Genomic DNA, 21,734 nt, shown 5'->3' with positions numbered 1-21,734 from the left:
ATAATAATAATAATAATAATAATAAAAATGATAAATATTCTCATCATTACCATTAACATAGTGGAGGAGACCGACTTCTCTTCAACACTTATAAGCTGTCAAACTTATAAGATATATAAGGTACTGCACAAAGCAGTATTCTACGAAATCTTACTTACCAAGCGCCACGTTTTCTACTATAATTTTGTACACGAAAGAGCTGTGAAATACAGGAGGAAATGTACCTAATTACATAAATGAAGTCAAGGGTTAAACCCCTTCAGTGAATCGCTTGTCACTTGGATACGTAACGATCTCACCCACCCCCTTCCCCCGCAACCCCCTTTGAGAGAACGGTAGTAAAATACCACCGTGTTAAAAATATCGAGCGTTCAGTTCTGTATCGATTCTGGCGAATTTTTCCGCGAAACCTTTAACGATAATCTGGAATATATATTGGAAGTCGACTTTTCGTAGCGGATCACTTGGTTTTTTACCCCTGAGCTTCTCTGATGAGATTTTTGCTATTTTGAGAAGCCGCCTCTTGTTTTCAAAGCCGTTTAAGCTTCGTTCGGCTTCGTTGCCTGAATTCTGTTTCCATCCGCCAGAGTGTGGGACGGATAATTTCCTTTTTCAGTTTCGTGTCTATTTTTCAGACATAAAACGAATACCATTTTTCTATGACTATTAAAGTAATTATTGAATTCAATATAGAATTTAGGCCATAGGCCAAGTACCGGTTTCCATATCAGTTTAGTGTCTGTTTGTAACCTAAAACTAATACCCTTTTTTTCTATGACTCTATTAAGTAAATTATTGAATTGAGTATAGAATTTAGGCCAAATGTCAAGTACCAGGGACCAGTGAAGTCATTCATACCTTTTTTTCTATGACTCTATTAAAGTAATGACTGAACTGAATATAGAATTTAGGCCAGAGGCCAAGTACCAGGGACCTATGAAGTCACTCAGAGGTCCCGGAAATTGACAGTCAAAGCTCTGAAAGGTGCACTATAACAGGAAGAAAACCTTGAAGCAGTTGCACTATGAATCAAGTGTCAGGAGAGGGTTAAGGGAAGCAAGATGGAAGAAAGTGAATATGAAGGGAGGTACAGTAAAAGGATGGAAAGGGGTTGCGGCAAGATCACGAGGAAAGATTGATTGGCGTTGCTGCACCAAGGGTCATCGACGCCGTTAAGTACCACATACACACACATATATATATACTTCCGAATATAAACCAATTTTACTATGACTTCGTTTGCATTGAACGCCAAGAGGAATGCAAGCGTTAATGAAACTGAAGTCAACGCTACCATATTGTTGCAAATTAACGTAACAACCGGAAAATATAACTGCAGATTTTGTCGAATTAAACAGTGACAAATGAAATTTCACAGGCCATTCGTTATTAATGAAAGCTTCGGGGTACTTTTATATATTTTTTTCCAATACGGTGTTGTTCTTTGAGGATAGCGAAGTTAATTACGAAATACTTGACGTGTCAGGAGCAGCAACGCCGCTAAACTAAATCAGCAATAATAATCAACAACACTGATAAAAGTCATAAATAATTGCCTACGTTCCATGACTGTTTGGAGATTGTCCTTTGTTTAACAGATAGCTATTTCATAATTGCAGGACGTTCCATGACTGTTTGGAGAGTGTCATTTGCATAACAGATAGCTATTTCATATTTGCAGTACGTTCCAGACTGTTTGGAGATTGTCCTTTGTTTAACAGATATCTATCTGAGGACAGAAATACTCCCAAAGATTGGAATGGCATGATAGGAAGAGGAAATAAAAGTAGATGGATGTGGGATAATACGCAGGGAAAATGAGTGAAAAGGCAAAAATGAGAACTGAAAACGAGACTGTTCGATGTGCATTAGCAGACCAGAAAAGATGATCAAAGTATGTTAGTACCCATGAGAATAAGTAATACAATTAATGATTAAGTGACTTCATTAAGTGTACATTAACGGTAAGTGAGAGGAAATAGTATATGGTGCAATATGTACGTTACAGGAGCAAATATAAAAAAAAGGAGGTTGACGAGCAAATGAATCAGCGCATAAAGAAAACGAATGGGTAATTCGGTGTTAATGGACGAATTCACTGACAAAGTGATGAATCTGAGGAGAGAAAACAGGCAGAACTAAATGATTAAGAGGCCTAGTATAAGTCGGAGAATCACTGAGGAAGTGACAGCTGACTATAGTAAAAAAAAAGCAATATTAATTGGTTAAAAATTAAAAAACAGTACTTGAATAATTATAGCCAAGATGCTACGAAATATATGGTTTAGCAAACGACGACCTTTGACCACTGCGCTATCGTTGCATAGCTCATTTGTCAAAGGTCACTCACTGTACGTCGTTGTCTGCCACATCAGACTGCAGTTCGAATCCCATTGGGGGCGGAGTAATTTTCAATTATAATTCCCCTTTGGTGAAAGTTATCCCCGAGCCCGAGGTATAATGAACTGGCTTGACATTTGTGAATAAAAAAATTTTTTATAGCGTAACTGACAAATATTCAATTATGAATATATAAATTGAAAGAATCCGAATGAATGATTCCCGGGGGTGTTCGGGAATAAATTGAACACAGGGCAGTAGTTCAGATCCGTAAGCTTGGAATAATAGTTCAAGCAAAGATGCTACGAATTAATACTCTAAAACATTTCTCCGTGTATCTTAATAATTCACGTTTATTTCTATCTGTTTACTTAAAAATCCACTATCACGTTAACAAATTGTATTACGGCGTTGTAAAACGTAAATAAATTGTATTACGGTGTTATAAAACGTTAATAAATTGTATTACGGTGTTGTAAAACGTTAATAAATTGTATTACGGTGTTATATAACGTTAATAAATTGTATTACGGTGTCATAAAACGTTAATAAATTGTATTACGGTGTCATAAAACGTTAATAAATTGTATTACGGCGTTGTAAAACGTTAATAAATTATATTACGGTGTTATAAAACGTTAATAAATTGTATTACGGTGTTATAAAACGTTAATAAAATGTATTACGGTGTTGTAAAACGTTAATAAATTGTATTACGGTGTTATGGGACGTTAATAAATTGTATTAAGGTGTTGTAAAACGTTAATAAATTGTATTACGGTGTTATAAAACGTTAATAAATTGTATTACGGTGTTATAAAACGTTAGTAAATTGTGTTACGGTGTTGTAAAACGTTAATAAATTGCATTACGGTGTTATATAACGTTAATAAATTGTATTACGGTGTCATAAAACATTAAGAAATTGTATTACTGTGTCATAAAACGTTAATAAATTGTATTACGGCATTGTAAAACGTTAATAAATTATATAAAACGTTAATAAATTGTATTACGGTGTCATAAAACGTTAATAAATTGTATTACAGAGTTGTAAAACGTTAATAAATTGTATTACAGTGTAATGTAACGTTAATAAATTATATTACGGTGTTGTAAAACGTTAATAAATTGTATTACGGTGTTATAAAACGTTAATAAATTGTATTACGGTGTTATAAAACGTTAGTAAATTGTATTACAGTGTTGTAAAACGTTAATAAATTGTATTACGGTGTTGTAAAACGTTAATAAATTGTATTACGGTGTTATAAAACGTTAATAAATTGTATTACGGTGTTGTAAAACGTTAATAAATAGTATTACGGAGTTGTAAAACGTTAATAAATTGTATTACGGTGTTGTAAAACGTTAATAAATTGTATTATGGTGTTATAAAACGTTAATAAATTGTATTACGGAGTTGTAAAACGTTAATAAATTGTATTAAGTTGTTATAAAACGTTAATAAATTGCATTACGGTGTTGTAAAACGTTAATAAAGTGTATTACGGTGTTATAAAACGTTAATAAATTGTATTACGTAGTTGTAAAACGTTAATAAATTGTATTACGGTGTTATAAAACGTTAATAAATCACATTACGGCGTTATAAAACGTTAATAAATTGTATTACGGTGTTATAAAACTTTAATAAATTGTATTGCGGTGTTATAAAACTTTAATAAATTCCATTACAGAGTTATAAAACGTTAATAAATTGTATTACAGCGTTGTAAACCGTTAATCAATTGTATTACCGTGTTGTAAAACGTTAATATATTGTATTACGGTTTTAAAAACGTTAATAAATTGTTATACGGTGTTATAAAAAGTTAATAAATTGCATTACTGTGTTATAAAACGTTAATAAACTGTATTACGGTGTTAAATAACGTTAATAAATTACATTAAGGTATTGTAAAACGTTAATAAATTGCATTACGGTGTCATAAAACTTTAATAAATTGTATTACGGTGTTATAAAACGTTAATAAATTGCATTATGGTGTTCTAAAACATTAATAAATTGTATTACTGTGTTGTAAAACGTTAATAAATTATATTACGGTGTTATAAAACGTTAATAAATTGCATTACGGTGTTATAAAACGTTAATAAATTGCATTACGGTGTTATAAAACGTTAATAAATTGTATTACGGTGCCATAAATTTCATTATAATTAGTTCCACAGTGGTATACTTTTCCGGTTGTTTACCTTATTCCTTTCTTCCGGGTATTATGACGTCACTGTGCTGTCGTCCCATGCAATATACGAAAAGACTTGCCCCTTGCATCCTTAGCACTCTGCAAAGCTTATTGAATTATGCAGATTGCATTGGACCCCTCGTGATTATGCAGCCTAACGATGAATCAGTTAATTACCGATGTTAACATTAAGTAGAGCTGGCTAAGATTGCCCCATTATGGGTGCAATTGCACGGCGAAGCGTGGTGACAATAAAAAAGGAATTCGATGGCGAGCAAAAGTTAGTCTTCTTGGGAGAAAAGTGAACAAATTCACCCCATGAATGTTTTCTGCAGATTTCATTAAAGATCCTTTCTTCTCCTTTCCAGGTATATCGTTGTTATTGTAGACTCCCTTTTCTATCATATTTTCTAGGTAAAATTAAATTGGATACATAGTTATGGCTATTTATTCATTTTCCAACGCACACGCATGCATATAAACACACTTATAAACACATACATACATACATACTACATACATACATACATACATACACATACACACACACACACACACACACACACATATATATATATATATATATATATATTATATATATATATATATATGACCTGATTTTCGATCATACAAGGGTTCTACCAGTACAATGAAACCCGTAGGATAAAATTAACACGTGTATTTTCCTTAATAGTGACACAGGGCCCTATTGCTAATATTACGCTACTAATTATATGATTATTATATAGTCGAAAGGTACTCTGAGGCGACACGCGCCGACCACTGTCTGTGAGACTCGCCCTGACCCGTCGACCACTAATTCCCTACTGATTTCTAACTTTTCAAACTGAACTTGTTTGGGTCACAGGTCTAAGCTGATTGGCCTCTTATAATTGAAAGGAACCAAGGGTCTTCGATGTATGGCACTCATTTGAATCACCCACGCCACGCCACCAACCATCATATGGGCATTCGATGAATCAGCGATATCTATCTGATCGTTACTTTCTGATCACACATAGCTACGCACAACACATCTAGAAGATTTTCCGTTACGTTCCTCACACGTGAATTTTCTATACAGATCAGTTCACCCCCACCCCCCACCCCCCCCCCCCCCCCACCCCCCGGCCCAAGTTCTGCGTCCCGCAGAACACATAACACTATTTTTTCTTTATTTATTTTTATGCATTTTTCCTTTAGTTAGTCTCTATCATTTGTGCACTATTATTTGAGTACCTTACCGACCGAAATGTTATTAGAAATGCTATTAATAATTCATGCAGAATAAAAACTAACTTAGCAAGCCAGCGTCAAATTGCGTGCTTACAATTGGCAATTTACAGTCTGTTCTGAATTCCACGCCTCACATTGTAAACATGTTCTTTAATGCAAAAGAAATTATGTAAGAATCAATGAAATAATAGATTTTATATCATCACATTAAACATTACATTCTTCTTAAAATTGGAGCACAAAAACTTGCAGTTCAAAAAATAATAAAATAAACAAATATTACAAAAACCAGTGGTTAGAAAAAAGCAATAAAATAAACAGATTACTATCAATCATCAAGACCAAAGAACTTGGACAAACACAACAAGGAAACAGAAAGTATGATTTGTCTCAATTTATGCATGAAAAGGTATCATCACAAAATCAAAATAAAAGATTAAAAAAGAACACGGCAGGTTGGTGCAAAGATACGTTTAGAATAATGTTCATACTTCAGAACATGACACCAATATTTGCGACCTTCGTCTGTATGCAAGTCGGATGCACCGTTAATGATCCTCTTCACTCTCCTCTCCCAGGTAACCAGGCAGTCCCGGAAATGGGGGTACCGGTTTGTTCAGATGCCACATCAGGACATCTTCTCTGACGGGATGCATGTGTGATAAGTGGTACTTCCCTGGGCACCGGTCCTAATATGCTTTATCACCGCAGTGTCGTTTTTAATTACTTTCACGCGGTACGGACCTAAATAGGCGGGCTCAAGTTTATGTTTCTTCGGTTGCAGTCTTTTCAAATAGATCCTGTCCCCTATTTGTTTTCAAATAGATCCTGTCCCCTATTTGTAACTTAGATGTTTGTGTGCGGAATCACTGATCATATTGCGTCTGATACTTTTCATTGGCCCTCAACAGAAGTTTCTGCGTTATTTGAAACACTCCTCGGGTTAGGTTACAGAACATCACCCGGTATTGCTCGACACTATATAACGGTAAAGTTCTAGGGTCCATGATCACAGTATATGGCAATGAAGGGTCCTGTCCATACACTACAAAATACGGGGTATCTCTTATGCAGCTGTTATACGCTGTATTAAGTGCAAATTCCGCCATTTGCAGCATCTCTGCCCACTGATTCAGACTATCTGTCACTAAATATTTCAAAATATTTGTCACTTCTCTATTATGGGATGGATTCAACCAACCCATTGGCTGAAGGCCGGTAGGATGCGATCGTGAAATGTTCTACATTAAATAATTTTGTCAGCTCTTTTATCACTTCATTAACAAACTCACGCCCATATTCACTGATTAGAGTACGAGGACAGCTGAATTTCGTTATGAATGAACACAAAGCTCTGGCAACCGATGTTGCGGTCTTATCCACCATTGCGTAGGTGTGCGTATAACGCGTGAACGCATCCACCATCACATATACATATTTGAACTGCCCGTCTCCAGGAGGGAAGGGTCCTACAACATCGATATGCACTCTGTTAAATTTAATTGGCTCTACTGGCCACATGCGAACCATTGGAATAGAGTGTTTGTGGTTTTTCATGGTATTACATATGTGGCACTGGCTGATAAATTTTGTAATGTCTGTTCTCATCCCTATCCAAAAAAAGGATTCTCGAGCCCTCCTAAGGGACCATTCTATACCTATATGTCCTGCATAAGCACTTACATGTATCATGTGGATGGCTTTCTCTACCAAAGAGGGTGGAAGGACGACGCGAGATCGGATATCGCCCGGTCTCTTCTCATATTTACAAAACAAAAGATCTCCTTCAATGAAGAACATACTTCTCGGCACCTTTAGGAAATCGGGAAACTCGTTACTCGCACCCCTTACATAAGCCCTCACCTGGCCGATCCATGGCTCGGACTTTTGACCCCTTATCACCTCTCCAACACTCCAACCACACAAATCAATCACACACTCATTTTCACTCCCAGGGCATTCGCTTGCTGACCCCTAGGAGGATCAGCCCATTCGCTCCCACGACTCGTTTCCCTTCTTCTCTCTCTCCCTAACTCTGGAGTTCCCGAGTTATTCCCGTTTTCTACATCGGCTGCCTCTGACTCATGCAACTGCTTGTTCCTTCGTTGTTCCTCTCTCTTTGCTGCTCGAGTTGTAACTCCCATTATGGCACTTCTGGAGAGGGCATCCACTACTTTATTTGTTTTCCCTGCTATATGTTCAATTCCCACAATATCAAACTCTAACAGCCGTTCTATCCAACGAGCCTGTCGAGTGGTCAAATCCCCTTTCTTGAATACATCTCTCAATGGGCGATGATCTGTGTTAATTTTGACTTTATGTCCCAGTAAAAAGTAGCGATGTCTCTCCAGCATCCATAGAATAGCCAATGCCTCTCTATCGAAGGTACTGCAATTTTTCTCTGCGCCTTTTAATGCTCGTGATGCAAAACAAATCGGCTTTTCATTCCCTGCATCGTCAACTTGAGAAATCACTCCCCCGATAGCTATACTGCTCGTGCCAGTAGTTACTACAAATGCTCGATCGAACTTTGGATAAGCTAATAGTTCATTGCTAGTGAGGGAAATCTTAATTCTTGAAAAGCCATTTCTTCCCCCCGTTCCCAATGAAAATCTTTCTGCTTTCTCAATGAATCTAGTGGTCTCGCTTTTTTACTGAAATCTTTTATGAATTTTCGGTAGTAGCCTGCGAGCCCGAGGAAGCTGGCTACTTCCTTGGCATTCTTCGGTCGGGGAAATTCTCTAATTGCTGCTACTTTATCGGCACAAGGCTTAAGGCCTTCAGATGTTACGATGTGCCCCAAAAATTCAACTTCTTGCTGAAAGAATTTACATTTGGTTAGATTAATTTTCATCCCCTGTCGCTTTAAAGCTTCTAAAACCTCAATAATGTTCTTCTTGTGTTCTTCTACTGTAGCCCCTATTATGATTATGTCATCTAAATAAATAAAAACGCTATGTTCTAATAGCGGAGCTAATACGGACATCATAACACGTAAAAATGAGCAGGAGCATTCTTTAACCCAAAAGGGAGGTAATTATATTCAAACAATTGATCATTACCTATAAAGGCTGTCTTTTCCTTGCTACTCTCGTCTATAGGTATTTGATGATACCCTGACTTTACATCTAAGGTGGTGAAGAATTTACTATCCCTGACCTTAATCAAGAACTCTTCGATAGAGGGCAATGGGAATGCATTGTCTTTTGTGATACTATTCTACTTTCTGTTATCAACACATAGCCTAAGAGAACCATCCTTCTTTTTAACCATCACGATTGGCGAGGCCCAGGGGGATTCACTTTCTCTAATTGTCCCTTGTTCCCTTAATTTTTTAATCTCGTTCTCCACTTCCCGCTGATAACAAACTGGTATTCTATAAGGCTTAGATCTTATTGGTGGATGACCCCCGGTTTCTATAACAAAAGGAAAACTATTTACTCTGCCTGGGGTTTCGTCGCCAATCTCGATTACATCTTGATAACCTTCTACGATTTCCTTGACAATATTCTGATAAGTAACAGGGGTAGACCCACCAGCTGTCCGGAGGAGTCTACGTAGACGTTCCTCACTGTGACCTTGATATGTGCTACCCAAGGTCGCGAGAGTGTAAGAAGCATCTGCTATTTCACAAGGTTCAAGGTAGCATATCGACTCGCTGTGTAGTACGATACGCTGGTCACTGGCATTCACAAATGGCGCATTAACTTCGCCCTGTATTACCTCACTCAGACCTGGAATGATAAAATCGTCCCATTTGTTATGGGTTCTGATCATAACTTAGGTGCCTTCCGCTTCCGGTATGCTCCGTGAGGGTGTCAGTGCGAGGGATGAGAGGGTCCGGGGTGGTGCCACATCTCCCACCTCTTGGGCAGCGGTTACTTTTCCCCCAGCTCCCTTCGACCTAAGGGAGACCTTGTAGGCACCTCGGTCTCTCCCCCTCTGTGAGGATTCGTTGTCCCTTTAAACATACCTCGATCCCTTTCCCGGCTGTGCCAGCCACTATTGTTTCGTTCCTATCCACAAAATCAATTCCTAAAATAACTGAAATTCCTTCTACTTATAATGCTGGCACTACATAAAAGGTAGGTGTCACCACTCACCCATCGATGGTTACCTGTTGCCTCACAGCCCTCTGGGTTACCATCCGATGACCACCTGCAGTACTCAAAACTAAAGAACCTTTCATCGGCTGCACCGATCCTGTCACCAGGTGTTCTTCTAACAGAGATACACTTGCACCAGTGTCGATCAACGCCCTTCCCTGTCGCTCCCCTACCCATATTTGCACAATCGGCACCCCGGCTTCCCTCTCTCCTGGCACCCTGAACGACCTGGCACGGGTGGGGGATGGCTATCCACTACTTCTCGAGGGGTTGGCTGACTTCCCCTCCTCCCCGACAAGGCGTCCCTTGTTCTACCGGGAACACGGTCGTTGCTTGGACTCCTCCACACAGCCTTCCCCTTCCTCTCCTTGGTGAGGGGAGAACGTTGTTCCGCTGGCCGTCGTCGTTTTTTGAACAAGCACTCACGAGGTGGTCTGTTGCTTTGCATCGAAAACAACTTCATGGCTCGATGAAAGAGGGGCACTGGGCCCTCAGGTGGCCCTCCCTCCCACAACCCCAGCAACGGCCAACCGTGCAATTCCCGGCTGTTTTCCCCTTGCCTCTTCGAGGCCCCTGAGTGCGTGACCCGGCCCCTTGGCTGGTGGGTGAGGCTGGTGGAGGATTTGCTGGGTCAGGTTGGTTAAGCGTTGCAACAGCCGGTTGGGAGGTGGCCTGTGCCCCCATCCTTGTTTGCTGGCGTCGTCTGTGATCGAATAGGCGTTGTACCTTCGGCAGCAAGGTGTGTAAGGGCCTCTTGTCGTCAACAAGAAATCCCACTACGGAGGTGGGAAGAATTCGTTTCAGCGTGCGTCCACAGAAGTTCTCTTTTCCCTCTACAGTCTGGTCTTCGTCAGGGGTAAAGGACTCATAGTCCTCACCGACGCGATAGTAGAAGGCTGAAATCGACTCTCCCACCCCCAACCTGGGGTCATAAGCTTCCATTAGCCCCATCTTTTCCTCTCGATGTAGGGCAAACGGCTGAGTGAGGTGCTGTTTAAAAGTACCCCAGTCTGCCGAATACCTGACGTCCCAACTCCTGATTTGTCGTGCTGCATTGCCGATGACCTTCTGTTTCGCTTGCACAATCTTTTCTCTATCTGTCCAACCAATTGTGGCTTTTTCAACACACTTTATAAAGGTCTCGATCGAAAGGAAGCCTTCACCAGTGCGTAAGTTATCAAACTCAGGCACTGATCCATCTAGCACTGGCAGTTTTTCTATTTTTTCGTCTGATCGCACTTGCGTGAACGACGCGACGTTGGCCGAAATTGTGGCTGGGTCGACGGGCTTTTTTGTTTGCGTTTCTCTTGTTAATTTGTGTAACTCTTCTAACGCGGGTTGAATAATTGTTGCTACTGCCTAATCATTCACACTGTCCTTTTTCTCGGCAATGTTATTGTTTGCACTGGTGCTGCTAGTACTGGCACTCCCGCCGTCGCGCCCCTTTTCTTCGAGTTTGCATTGTTTATTTCACCTTCAAACTTACGCTGTTAATTATTATGCACTGGCAAGACCCCATGACTGACACCAATTTATATGACCTGATTTTCGATCATACAAGGGTTCTACCAGTACAATGAAACGCGTAAGATAAAATTAACACGTGTATTTTCCTTAATAGTTACACAGGGCCCTGTTGCTAATATTACGCTACTAATTATATGATTATTATATAGTCGAAAGGTACTCTGAGGCGACACGCGCCGACCACTGTCTTTGAGACGCGCCATAACCCGTCGACCACTAATTCCCTACTGACTTCTAAATTTTCAAACTGAACTTGTTTGGGTCACAGGTCTAAGCTGAGTGGCCTCTTATAATTGAATCACCCACGCCACGCCACCAACGATCATATGGGCATTCGATGAATCAGCGATATCTATCTGATCGTTACTCTCTGATCACACATAGCTACGCACAACACATCTAGTAGATTTTCCGTTACGTCTCACACATGAATATTCTATACAGATCAGTTCATATATATATATATATATATATATATATATATATATATATATATATATATATTTACTGAAATTTGCACATTTATTTAGGCCGAACACAACCACCCACTCCCCCCCCCCCAAAAAAAAAAAGGGAAGAGAGAGAGAGAGAGCAGTAAGAGAGAGAGAGAGGAGAGTATAGAGAGAGCGAGAGAGAGAGAGAGAGAGAGAGAGAGAGAGAGATAAAACAAATTTACTGAAACTCCCGACATCTTGGAAAAAAAAAAAAAAAAAAAAAAAAGAAAAAAAAAAAAAAAAAAAAAAAATAAACAGAAAACAAAGGAAAACAGAAAACGGTTGCTCCGTCACCCCGACCGACTTCTGACATAGCAACTTTTAATCTCCGAATTACGGCACCACTCAGTTGCATTAAAGATGAGAGGAGGAGCTTATTGTTGTGGTAGTAAAACAGCTAAAAGATGCATTATGCATTAAGTGTGTTAGTGCCGTGCGGGGCGAATATGATTCAAGCATATTCTTTTTGAATAGTAATTCTTCGTACCTTAAATTAAAACTCTCTCTCTCTCTCTCTCTCTCTCTCTCTCTCTATATATATATATATATATATATATATATATATATATTATATATATATATATGTGTGTGTGTGTGTGTGTGTATGTATATATTATACATAAATATATACAGTATACTTATATGTATATATATCATATACCTATATATATATATATATATATATATTATCACACGTACAGACGCACATAAGCACACGTCAACTTTGAAGCTCTCTCTCTCTCTCTCTCTCTCTTTTCCCTGTTATTCTGTTCGCCATAACCGTTGATTACGTTGGCCAATGAACCTGCATACATTAAAAGCCGCTAAAATTCTATATAAAAAAAAATCCAAACTAGCCTCGAAGACATGATCTGAACAGAGCATCCATGTCGCAATTCTGATAATATCTAAAAATAGATGTGTAATTTGTCATTAAATGTTATCGTTGTGATGTTTCAAAGACCTTTGGCAAATAAACTGTAGCTATGGTATTTTCAGCATTGAATATATACTTATTTCCTTTAGTGTATTGTTATATATATGTATGTATGTATATATATATATATATATATATATTATATATATATATATATATATATATATATATATATATATATATCAACACTGCATACTGTAGTTTCATTATAACCGCAATCTATTTCTTCGTCGGACCAACTGTGGAAATCTACAGGAAACAGAATGAAGAAATTTCGAATCCCAGCTCGGCCAACGCAGAATCAGAGGAATTTATTTCTGTTGATCGAAATTCATTTCTCGATATAGTGTGGTTCGGATCCCACAATAAGTTGTAGGTCCCGTTGCTAGGTGACCAATTGGTTCCTAGCCACGTAAAAATATCTAATCCGTATGGCCAGCCCTTGGAGAGCTATTAATCAGCTCAGTGATCTGGTAAAACTAAGATATACTTAACTTAGAATGAAGAAATAATTCTCTATTACGATGAGTGCGTGGGATATTCTGGAGAGATGCCAAACAAATTAAAATTCTTGGAACAATAAAGACGATCACTATATTAATGCCAATGACAATACTGATACTGATACGGACAGTACTAAAAGTAGCAATGGCATTAATCTGAATAAACTGTAAAATAATAATAATAATAATAATAATAATAATAATAATAATAATAATAATAATAATAATAATAATAATGTGACGTTGATTGACAAAGTCAAGAAGAAAGTATAACTCATTGATGTCGCAATGCCATGGGACACCAGAGTTGAAGAGAAAGAGATGGAAAAAATGGATAAGTATCAAGATCTGAAAATAGAAATAAGAAGGATATGGGATATGCCAGAGGAAATCGTACTCATAATCATAGGAGCACTAGGCACGATCCCAAGATCCTTGAAAAGGAATCTAGAAAAACTAGACGCTGAAGTAGCTCCAGGACTCATGCAGAAGAGTGTGATCCTAGAAACGGCGCACATAGTAAGAAAAGTGATGGACTCCTAAGGAGGCGGAATGCAACCCGGAACCCCACACTATAAATACCACTCAGTCAAATTGGAGGACTGTGATAGAGTAAAAAAAAAAAATAAACAAATAAATAAATAATAATAATAATAATAATAATAATAATAATAATAATAATAATAATAATAATAATAATAATAATAATAATAATAAATAATAATAATAATAATAATAATAATGTTTAAAGGGTCCACAATTGTTAAAAGTTCGTATAAAACTTTACAAAAGCTTTGGAACCTTTCTCTGGGTTCCTCTTCAGCAAAAAAAAAAAAAAAAAAAAAAAAAAAAAAAGACAAATAATAATAATAATAATAATAGTAATAGTAATGACAACAGCCCAAAATGCAATGTAATCATTCTTACTGTATATTTATACTCTTCCGTCTCTAGATTAGGGATGTAATTTGTCGTAGCGTGATAAAATCCATTTGTGTAATAAATGTCTCGACATAACTTCACAGCTTGTGACGAGAACCACTTCAATAAAAAGCACATCAAAACTACTTACATCTTTGAGGCCATTCCATCAATGATGAAAAGGCAGACACCTGCAGTAGCCATTTCAGCATGTTAATTACTACACTGCTTTTCAGTTTTCTGTAAGTGAAAACGATTGTGCCGGCTTTGTCTGTCTGTCCACCTTCAGATCTTAAAAACTACTGAGGCTAGACGGCTGCAAATTGGTGTATTCATCATTAAAACAACTGTGACTTCATAGAACATACCAAATTGTACCCCTCTAGCCTCAGTAGTTTTTATCTTAAATGTTAAATTTAGCCTTAATCATGCGTCTGGCAAAGATATACGCCGGGCCACCTTGGTTAATTTCCTGGACCGCGGTTCCTACAACATCATACCAAGACCACTGAAAGATAGATCTATTTTCGGTCCCCTTTATTATACAATGTACAGAAAACTCGAATTTTTTGCTTGTTACAATGATTTTAACGCTTTCATGAGACTACTATTAATGCAAACAACTAAAGCTCCTAATATGATCACCTTCAATGTCACTATCATGGAGAATTTTCTTAAACTGCATTTTAGTTGTTATATTTTTTTCAGAATTTGCTTTCTGTATTAAAGCAGAAACAAAGAGACATCAATATTTGTATAGATGGATTCTATGAAGTCACAGTTTTTTTAATAGGAAGATACAGCCCACAAAATTGAAGATATATATATATTACATATATATATATATATATATATATATATATATATATATATATATATATATATATATATATATATATATATATATATATATATATATATATATATATATATATATATATATATATATATATATATATATGCTTAAAAAATCACAGTAGATGCACGTGACTTCATAAAATAAGCGAATATATATATATATATATATATATATATATATATATATATATATATATATATATATATAATATAGTATATATACATATACACATTGTTATATGTATGTTTCGAAAATGTAGCCCATAATATTAGAAACACAACTCTTACATTAGAAATAATTATATCTAGACTGCATAAATTACTATGTATTACCTAACATTACCTATACATATAACGACTGTCCTCTACAAAACATTAATTTTCCACGGAAAGCATTGTAATTACCTGGATTCAGAACTTCGTTTGAATTCCCTGAAAAAAATGTTCTTAATATAAAGATGATAACATGCACAATTTCATAAATTTTAACATAACTACTGAGTAGGAAGACGAAGAGAGAAACGAAGACCAAAAACAACAGGGAAATCACAAGCGAACAGTAAAAACAGTAACGGAAGGGAAAACGTCTTTAGGAATCTGTACTCACCGTTGGGGAACTCCAGTTCGTCCGACAGCGGGAAAAGAATGGGCAGGAGGACGTTGGCAGCCATGACTGGAAGCCAAAACCACCACCACCAGCCCTGCTTCCAGATCCGAGACAGAGGCACCCTTCCAAAAATGGCTGTTTGACGGGAGGAGGAGTTCCTGACGCTGAATAATGGACCTTCGCCCCTTCCTCTGAGATCCGTCTTTTTATTGCCCTTTTTCTGTGACGAGAACACTCGGTTTGATGCAGAGGCCGCCGACACTGGCTCAGGGATGAAGCGCATTTAGTTCTCTGTTTGGCTGCTTCCTAATCACTGCTGAACAGCATCTAAATGCCATTCAGGGTCCTGAGTGGTCATCAACGGCGATCGCTCTCGCATTCATGAGTTTTTTTTTTCGATTTACCTTATTTTCAACGTCCCAATCTCTTCAAGAGTGTCAGCTACTACTCAGAATAATTGAAATACTTCCTCCACATGAAAACATTTAAAAATAAAATCTTTCTAGACACTTTCTTAACGAATAATACTTCTTGCTAATTTTCTCATTCTCTGGAAAATTCAATGAAACTTGTGACTCTTTGAAAACAAGTTTTTTTTGTTGTCCTATACAGCAAAGGAAAGCATCATCTCTCGTCTCGTCTCCCCCAACATTCAAAAGTCACACTTACTCTTTCTCCACAAATTTCACAAAAATGCAGAGGCACCGACCAACTTAAAACTCTGGCTTGGAGAGAATCTGAAAAGAAAGATGAGCGAAATTAGTCTAATGACTTACTGAATTATATAATTGTTTTGATAAAGGCAGTAATTACTGCGAGCACATGGCACGGAATTTACAGGGTAAAAGTTGAGATTTCCAACACCTGAGAAATTCGACGCAAATTTGAAAAAATCGGGGGAGACGCAGAAAAGGAAACTGCAGCAACAAATACTCGCATCCCTTGTTGGTTATTGCTGTGCGCTGTCAAGATCCTTTTTCCCACCGAATCTCGGGCTGTGAATGCTCAAGGAGAAAAGGAATTTTATTGCGCGCACACGAGGGAGAGGAAACTGCATTCGGAATCCGAAAATTAAACGCAACAGCGCCGGTTAATCGTTTGATGCAATAAATTTAAGTCAGGAAAACGATGATTTGAAATATCAATTTCAACATCATAACTAATAATAGCCTCATACATACATAGCGTTGGATAGTCAAGCACACGGGAAATTTCTGCCTCATGTTAACAGGATGAAATAAATCCCCTTTTCGCTTACTCGGGGAGTAAACTTACAGACTACTATGTTGTTGTTGTAGTTACTGGGGGGGTGGGGGAGGGGAGCGTTAGGAAAGCCTTTAACAGGTCTGAAAAAGGTGTTTCGCGTTGAGTAAAAGATACAGGAATTCTTGAACAGAATATCCATGATTTATTTATTAGAATGTAAATGTAAAAAAAATAAGTAATGTGCATGTTAAACAGTACAGAAAATTTATTATTTCAAAGAAAATAAGCTTATTCATTTTAATTTTGGTTGGTGAAACAACGCTCTATTGAGTACAGAGTTTAGCACACGCCCCGGGTTAGCTAGAGGTCGGATCATCCCTTGTTATCTTTCCAAATGAAAGAAAACGATCTCTGCTCTTTGTAGACAACATACGTTACCTGACAGAAAGGCAAATCTTTTGAGAAAAAGTCACGTATCGCCATCCATATTTACACATAAGGAGAAAAGGAAATATCAAGTGAAATAAGAAGACATGGAAATATAAGTAGATAGGGACAAATACAGAGAGGTTAGGGGACATAAGGAGATATGGAGAAACAAGGAGATAAGGAGAGATTAGGAGAAATAGGGCGATAAGGAGATACAAGGAGATAAGGAGAAATAAGGAGATAAGTAGAAATAAGAAGATAAGGAGAAAAAAGGAGATAAGGAGAAATAAGAAGAGACTAGAGAGATAAGGAGAAACAAGGAGATAAGGAGAGATTAGGCGACATAAGGAAATAAAGAGATACAAGGACATGAGGAGAAATAAGGACAGAGGGATAAATAAGGAGATAAGAAGAAAAGGAAATATACAAAGATAAGAAGAAATAAAGACACAAGGATAAACATGGAGATAAGAAGAAATAAGGAAAAAAGGAAATATCCGGAGATTGGGAGAAATAAGGACACACAGATAAATAAGGAGATAAGAAATAAGGAGAAAAGGAAATATCAGGAGATTGGGAGAAATAAGGAGACAAGGAAATATCAGGAGACTGGGAGAAATGACACAAGGATAAATAAGGAGATAAGGAGAAATAAGGAAACCAGGATAAATAAGGAGAGATAATGAGATATAAGGAAATTAACACTCTCACATTGCCAAGTTCACCTTGCCAAGCACCATTATAATAATCACCTTTTCCGTTCATTAAGAATTCAAGTCCCCAAATAACTCTTGTTACATCATTTTGGTTTTTTTGTCGAACCGAGATCATGCTGTCGAAAAATTCGCTCGTAAACAAAAGAGAAAATGAAAATGAGAAAACTGAAATACAATCTCCACTGTTTTTTTTTACTTGACGACTGCGAACCACCTAAACAATTAAGAACTGTCAAATGCCAATTACAAGCAACTGGATCGGTGTCTGTCCTGGGAGAGCACAGCAGAAATGAAATGAAAACCTTCCAGAGGATGGAAGGAAAATCTGAAACGGGTTGGTCTCTCATGAAGATGAATTCAATTAGCCTAAAGAAATTTTTTTTTTTTTTTTTTTTTTTTTTTTTTTTTTTACCTTTTCTTAACCTGCGCTTTCCATTGTAAGATGAAATTCAATTAACCTCAAATAAATTCCTATATTTATTTTTCTTTTTTTTTTAAAGCAAAAAATTATAATGACTTGAGACAAGGCGTGATCCGACATCCAGCTTACTCCGGGCGGATGCTCAAAATCTGCGGTCAAATAGAGCGTTTTTTCACCAACCATAATTAAAATAAATATACGCTATATCTCATTAGAAATAATTGTTATGTACTATTTAACATGGACATTATTCATATTTTACATTTTCATTCTAATAAGTAAAGCATACGCATCCTATCCTAATATTCCTGTATCTTTAACTCAACGCGAAACACCTTTTTCAGACCTTTCTAAGCGTTTACATAGACCTTTCCTACCTCCCCAATAAGAACAACAACAGAGTAGTTTGTAGGCTTACTCCCCGAGTAAGCGAAAACTGTTTTTAGCGTCAAAGAGTCAAGGGTTATATACCGTACTATACATGTTAATAAATAGGATATGGTTTGGTTAAATAAGCGATGATGATATTTGAATGGATCTTTCCCAGATAGTGAACCCCAGGGGTTTTAGCGGGTCGTTATCTATGACTAATATTTCGGGGGAAGGGGGGGAAGGAGGGGGGGTAGAGTATCCTTATGATATTTACACAGTCTTTTGCTTATGTTCTTACGGTAATCTCCAACGGGCTTGTGTTGAACACACGGAAAAAATGGATACATACCGGGTTAAAATCCTTGGGATCACTATCTATTATAGATCCATATATATCTATCTACCTATCTATCTATATATATAAAATATATATATATATATATAAATATATATATATATATATATATATATATAGAAAGGAAGTCTCTGAAATATAGTACTTTATTTCTATATTCTGGAGTTTTTACGGGCTCCGTTTATCAGATGGAATTCTGTTGTAACAGAACATCTTTACCAGTCGCACACACATATAACACATACATATATAGTATATATATATATATATATATATATATAGTATCATATATATATATATATATATATTATATATATTACACCTTCCATTCCACATTATTGTAATTATTGTATATATTTTGCCTGGCTGTTTTCCCCTGTATACCACTTTCCTTTGTCCTTTCCCAGAAACTTGTTTGTCTTGTTTCACACTCCTTGTTCTTACTTGCTCCGCCCATCCTAAATTTCTTCGACCCCTAAATGTAATTTTGAATCAGTCTCCACTCAGCAACAAACCAAGGACTTTGGTGTCCGGCAGGGAAGCAGTCCACCTTATTGTGACGTATCTATAAACGCCTAAGTATAAGTGATATTGTTGTAAGGGTTTAATAACGAGTTGTGCTTTTGTTTCATGTGTTCTTAATTTCCAGTGTGATTACCTTTTGAGACGTGTTTGTCATTAATCATTAGTCATTTGTCATTAGACATTAGTCATTTGTCATTTATTTTGGGGGGGTTCTTCTTGTGTCATTTCTGTCCTTTATGGTATTTGTGTTCTTTTATATTGACGTTAAGTCTAATTGCCATGTTTTGTAAATAATTTTTGCATTACTATATTTAAAGCTTATTTGATCATATTCTTATTCAAATACCTTTATCTTATTATTATTATGGTCCATTGAACCCACCTGGTAAAATGATAAATTACCCCTCTCTCTCTCACGACCGTAATAATATATATATATATATATATATATATATATATATATATATATATATATATATATATATATATATATATATATATATATATATATTATATATACATATATATATATATATATATATATATATATATATATATATATATAGATATAGATATATTAAATTGTCCAATAGAATGAGTACACCAAAAACTTTTAGAAAAAAGTAAAGAAATAAAAAATTCCGTGCGTTTAGTATTTAGGAACCAAGATGTTTTCACAGACATTTTCCTGTAGGCGACTGTAATTATATAAGTTTTCAAAGACGTGTTCCTGCAGGCAACTGTAATTATAACAAACAAGGGAAAGTCGAAGAACCAGTTACCCGAGTATCAGGCTAAGAGTTAGTGGTCATTAAGGAATTCGGGGGTACCAATAATAATCGTTTTACCGCACACCTGTGCCTCGGATTAAACTCGATATTAGAATTTCACTTGGCTCTCTCTCTCTCTCTCTCTCTCTCTCTCTCTCTCCTGGGCTCATTCCGTATATCCTTTTATCTGGCCTCCTTTGCAATGAGCGTGCAATCAGCAGTATTTCTCGAGTGCCTACACCGAGTTTTCTTCCGTTGGGTTGAAGGATAAATTCCGTGCGCAGACCTCTCTGTATGTAATTAATTTGGCAGAGAATTTTTCTCATTTTTCCAAACTTTTCACCTACTCAGGAAGTAAGCCTACAAACTACTTTGTTGTTGTGAGAGAGAGAGAGAGAGAGAGAGAGAGAGAGGAGAGAGAGAGAGAGAGAGAGAGAGGAAATGTCTATGGAAAAGCCTAAAAAGGTCTTAAAAAAGGTGTTTCGCGTTGAGTTAAAGTCACAGGAATTTTAAGATAGGATATTTATGAATTTTTCATTAGAATGGAAATGTAAGTAATAAATAATGCGCATACTAATAAACAAAACAAATATTTCTATTAAAATATAGTGTATTTATTTTAATTTTCGTTGGTGAAACACGGCTCTATTTCACCGTAGATTTTAGCATGCGGACCGAGCAAGATGGACGTCGGATCACGCATTGTTTTCCCAACTTCCGGAAATATGTAGTTACACTAAACTTTGCAACAGATATATATCTATATATACATATGTATATGTATACACATACATATACATAATACATATATGAAATATATATACGATATATATATATATATATATATATATATATATATATATATATATATATATATATATATATATATATATGTGTGTGTGTGTATATAACCATTCTAAAAACAAAAGAACTAAAGAGCAATAATAGGATTTCGCTTACCTGCTCAAAGGGCTTTTACATTTAAAGTGTTTTTATGTGAATTAATAAACCGTAAGGTTTTTAATGCTTACGCCATTAATCCCTCTAAATATGACACTTCGGGCACTTGATCTTCAGGTATATTGAAGCGTTAATATTGTTCTAAGGGACTAACGAGTCTTTCACGATTCAACAAAGCAATACATCGCCTCTCTCTCTCTCTCTCTATTTCACTTGACCTGCTCATGAATCAGTGATACCA

At 36.5% G+C, this 21,734-nt stretch overlaps 1 protein-coding gene across 2 annotated transcripts in view; it reads right to left on the bottom strand.

The window, feature by feature from the left end:
• Positions 1 to 21,734, bottom strand: part of LOC135215394 (neural-cadherin-like) — a 1,007,823-nt gene that overhangs the window by 417,636 nt on the left and 568,453 nt on the right. For both annotated transcript variants that reach the window (XM_064249987.1, XM_064249988.1), the window contains one exon: positions 15,740 to 16,476. In XM_064249987.1, coding sequence (XP_064106057.1) covers positions 15,740 to 16,022 — 283 coding nt within the window. In that variant the 5' untranslated portion in view covers positions 16,023 to 16,476. The remainder of the gene's footprint in view (positions 1 to 15,739; positions 16,477 to 21,734) is intronic.

This window comes from Macrobrachium nipponense, chromosome 5 (genome assembly GCF_015104395.2).
Source record: "Macrobrachium nipponense isolate FS-2020 chromosome 5, ASM1510439v2, whole genome shotgun sequence".
Taxonomy (NCBI): Eukaryota; Metazoa; Arthropoda; class Malacostraca; order Decapoda; family Palaemonidae; genus Macrobrachium; species Macrobrachium nipponense.
This window is presented reverse-complemented; position numbering and strand designations above follow the sequence as displayed.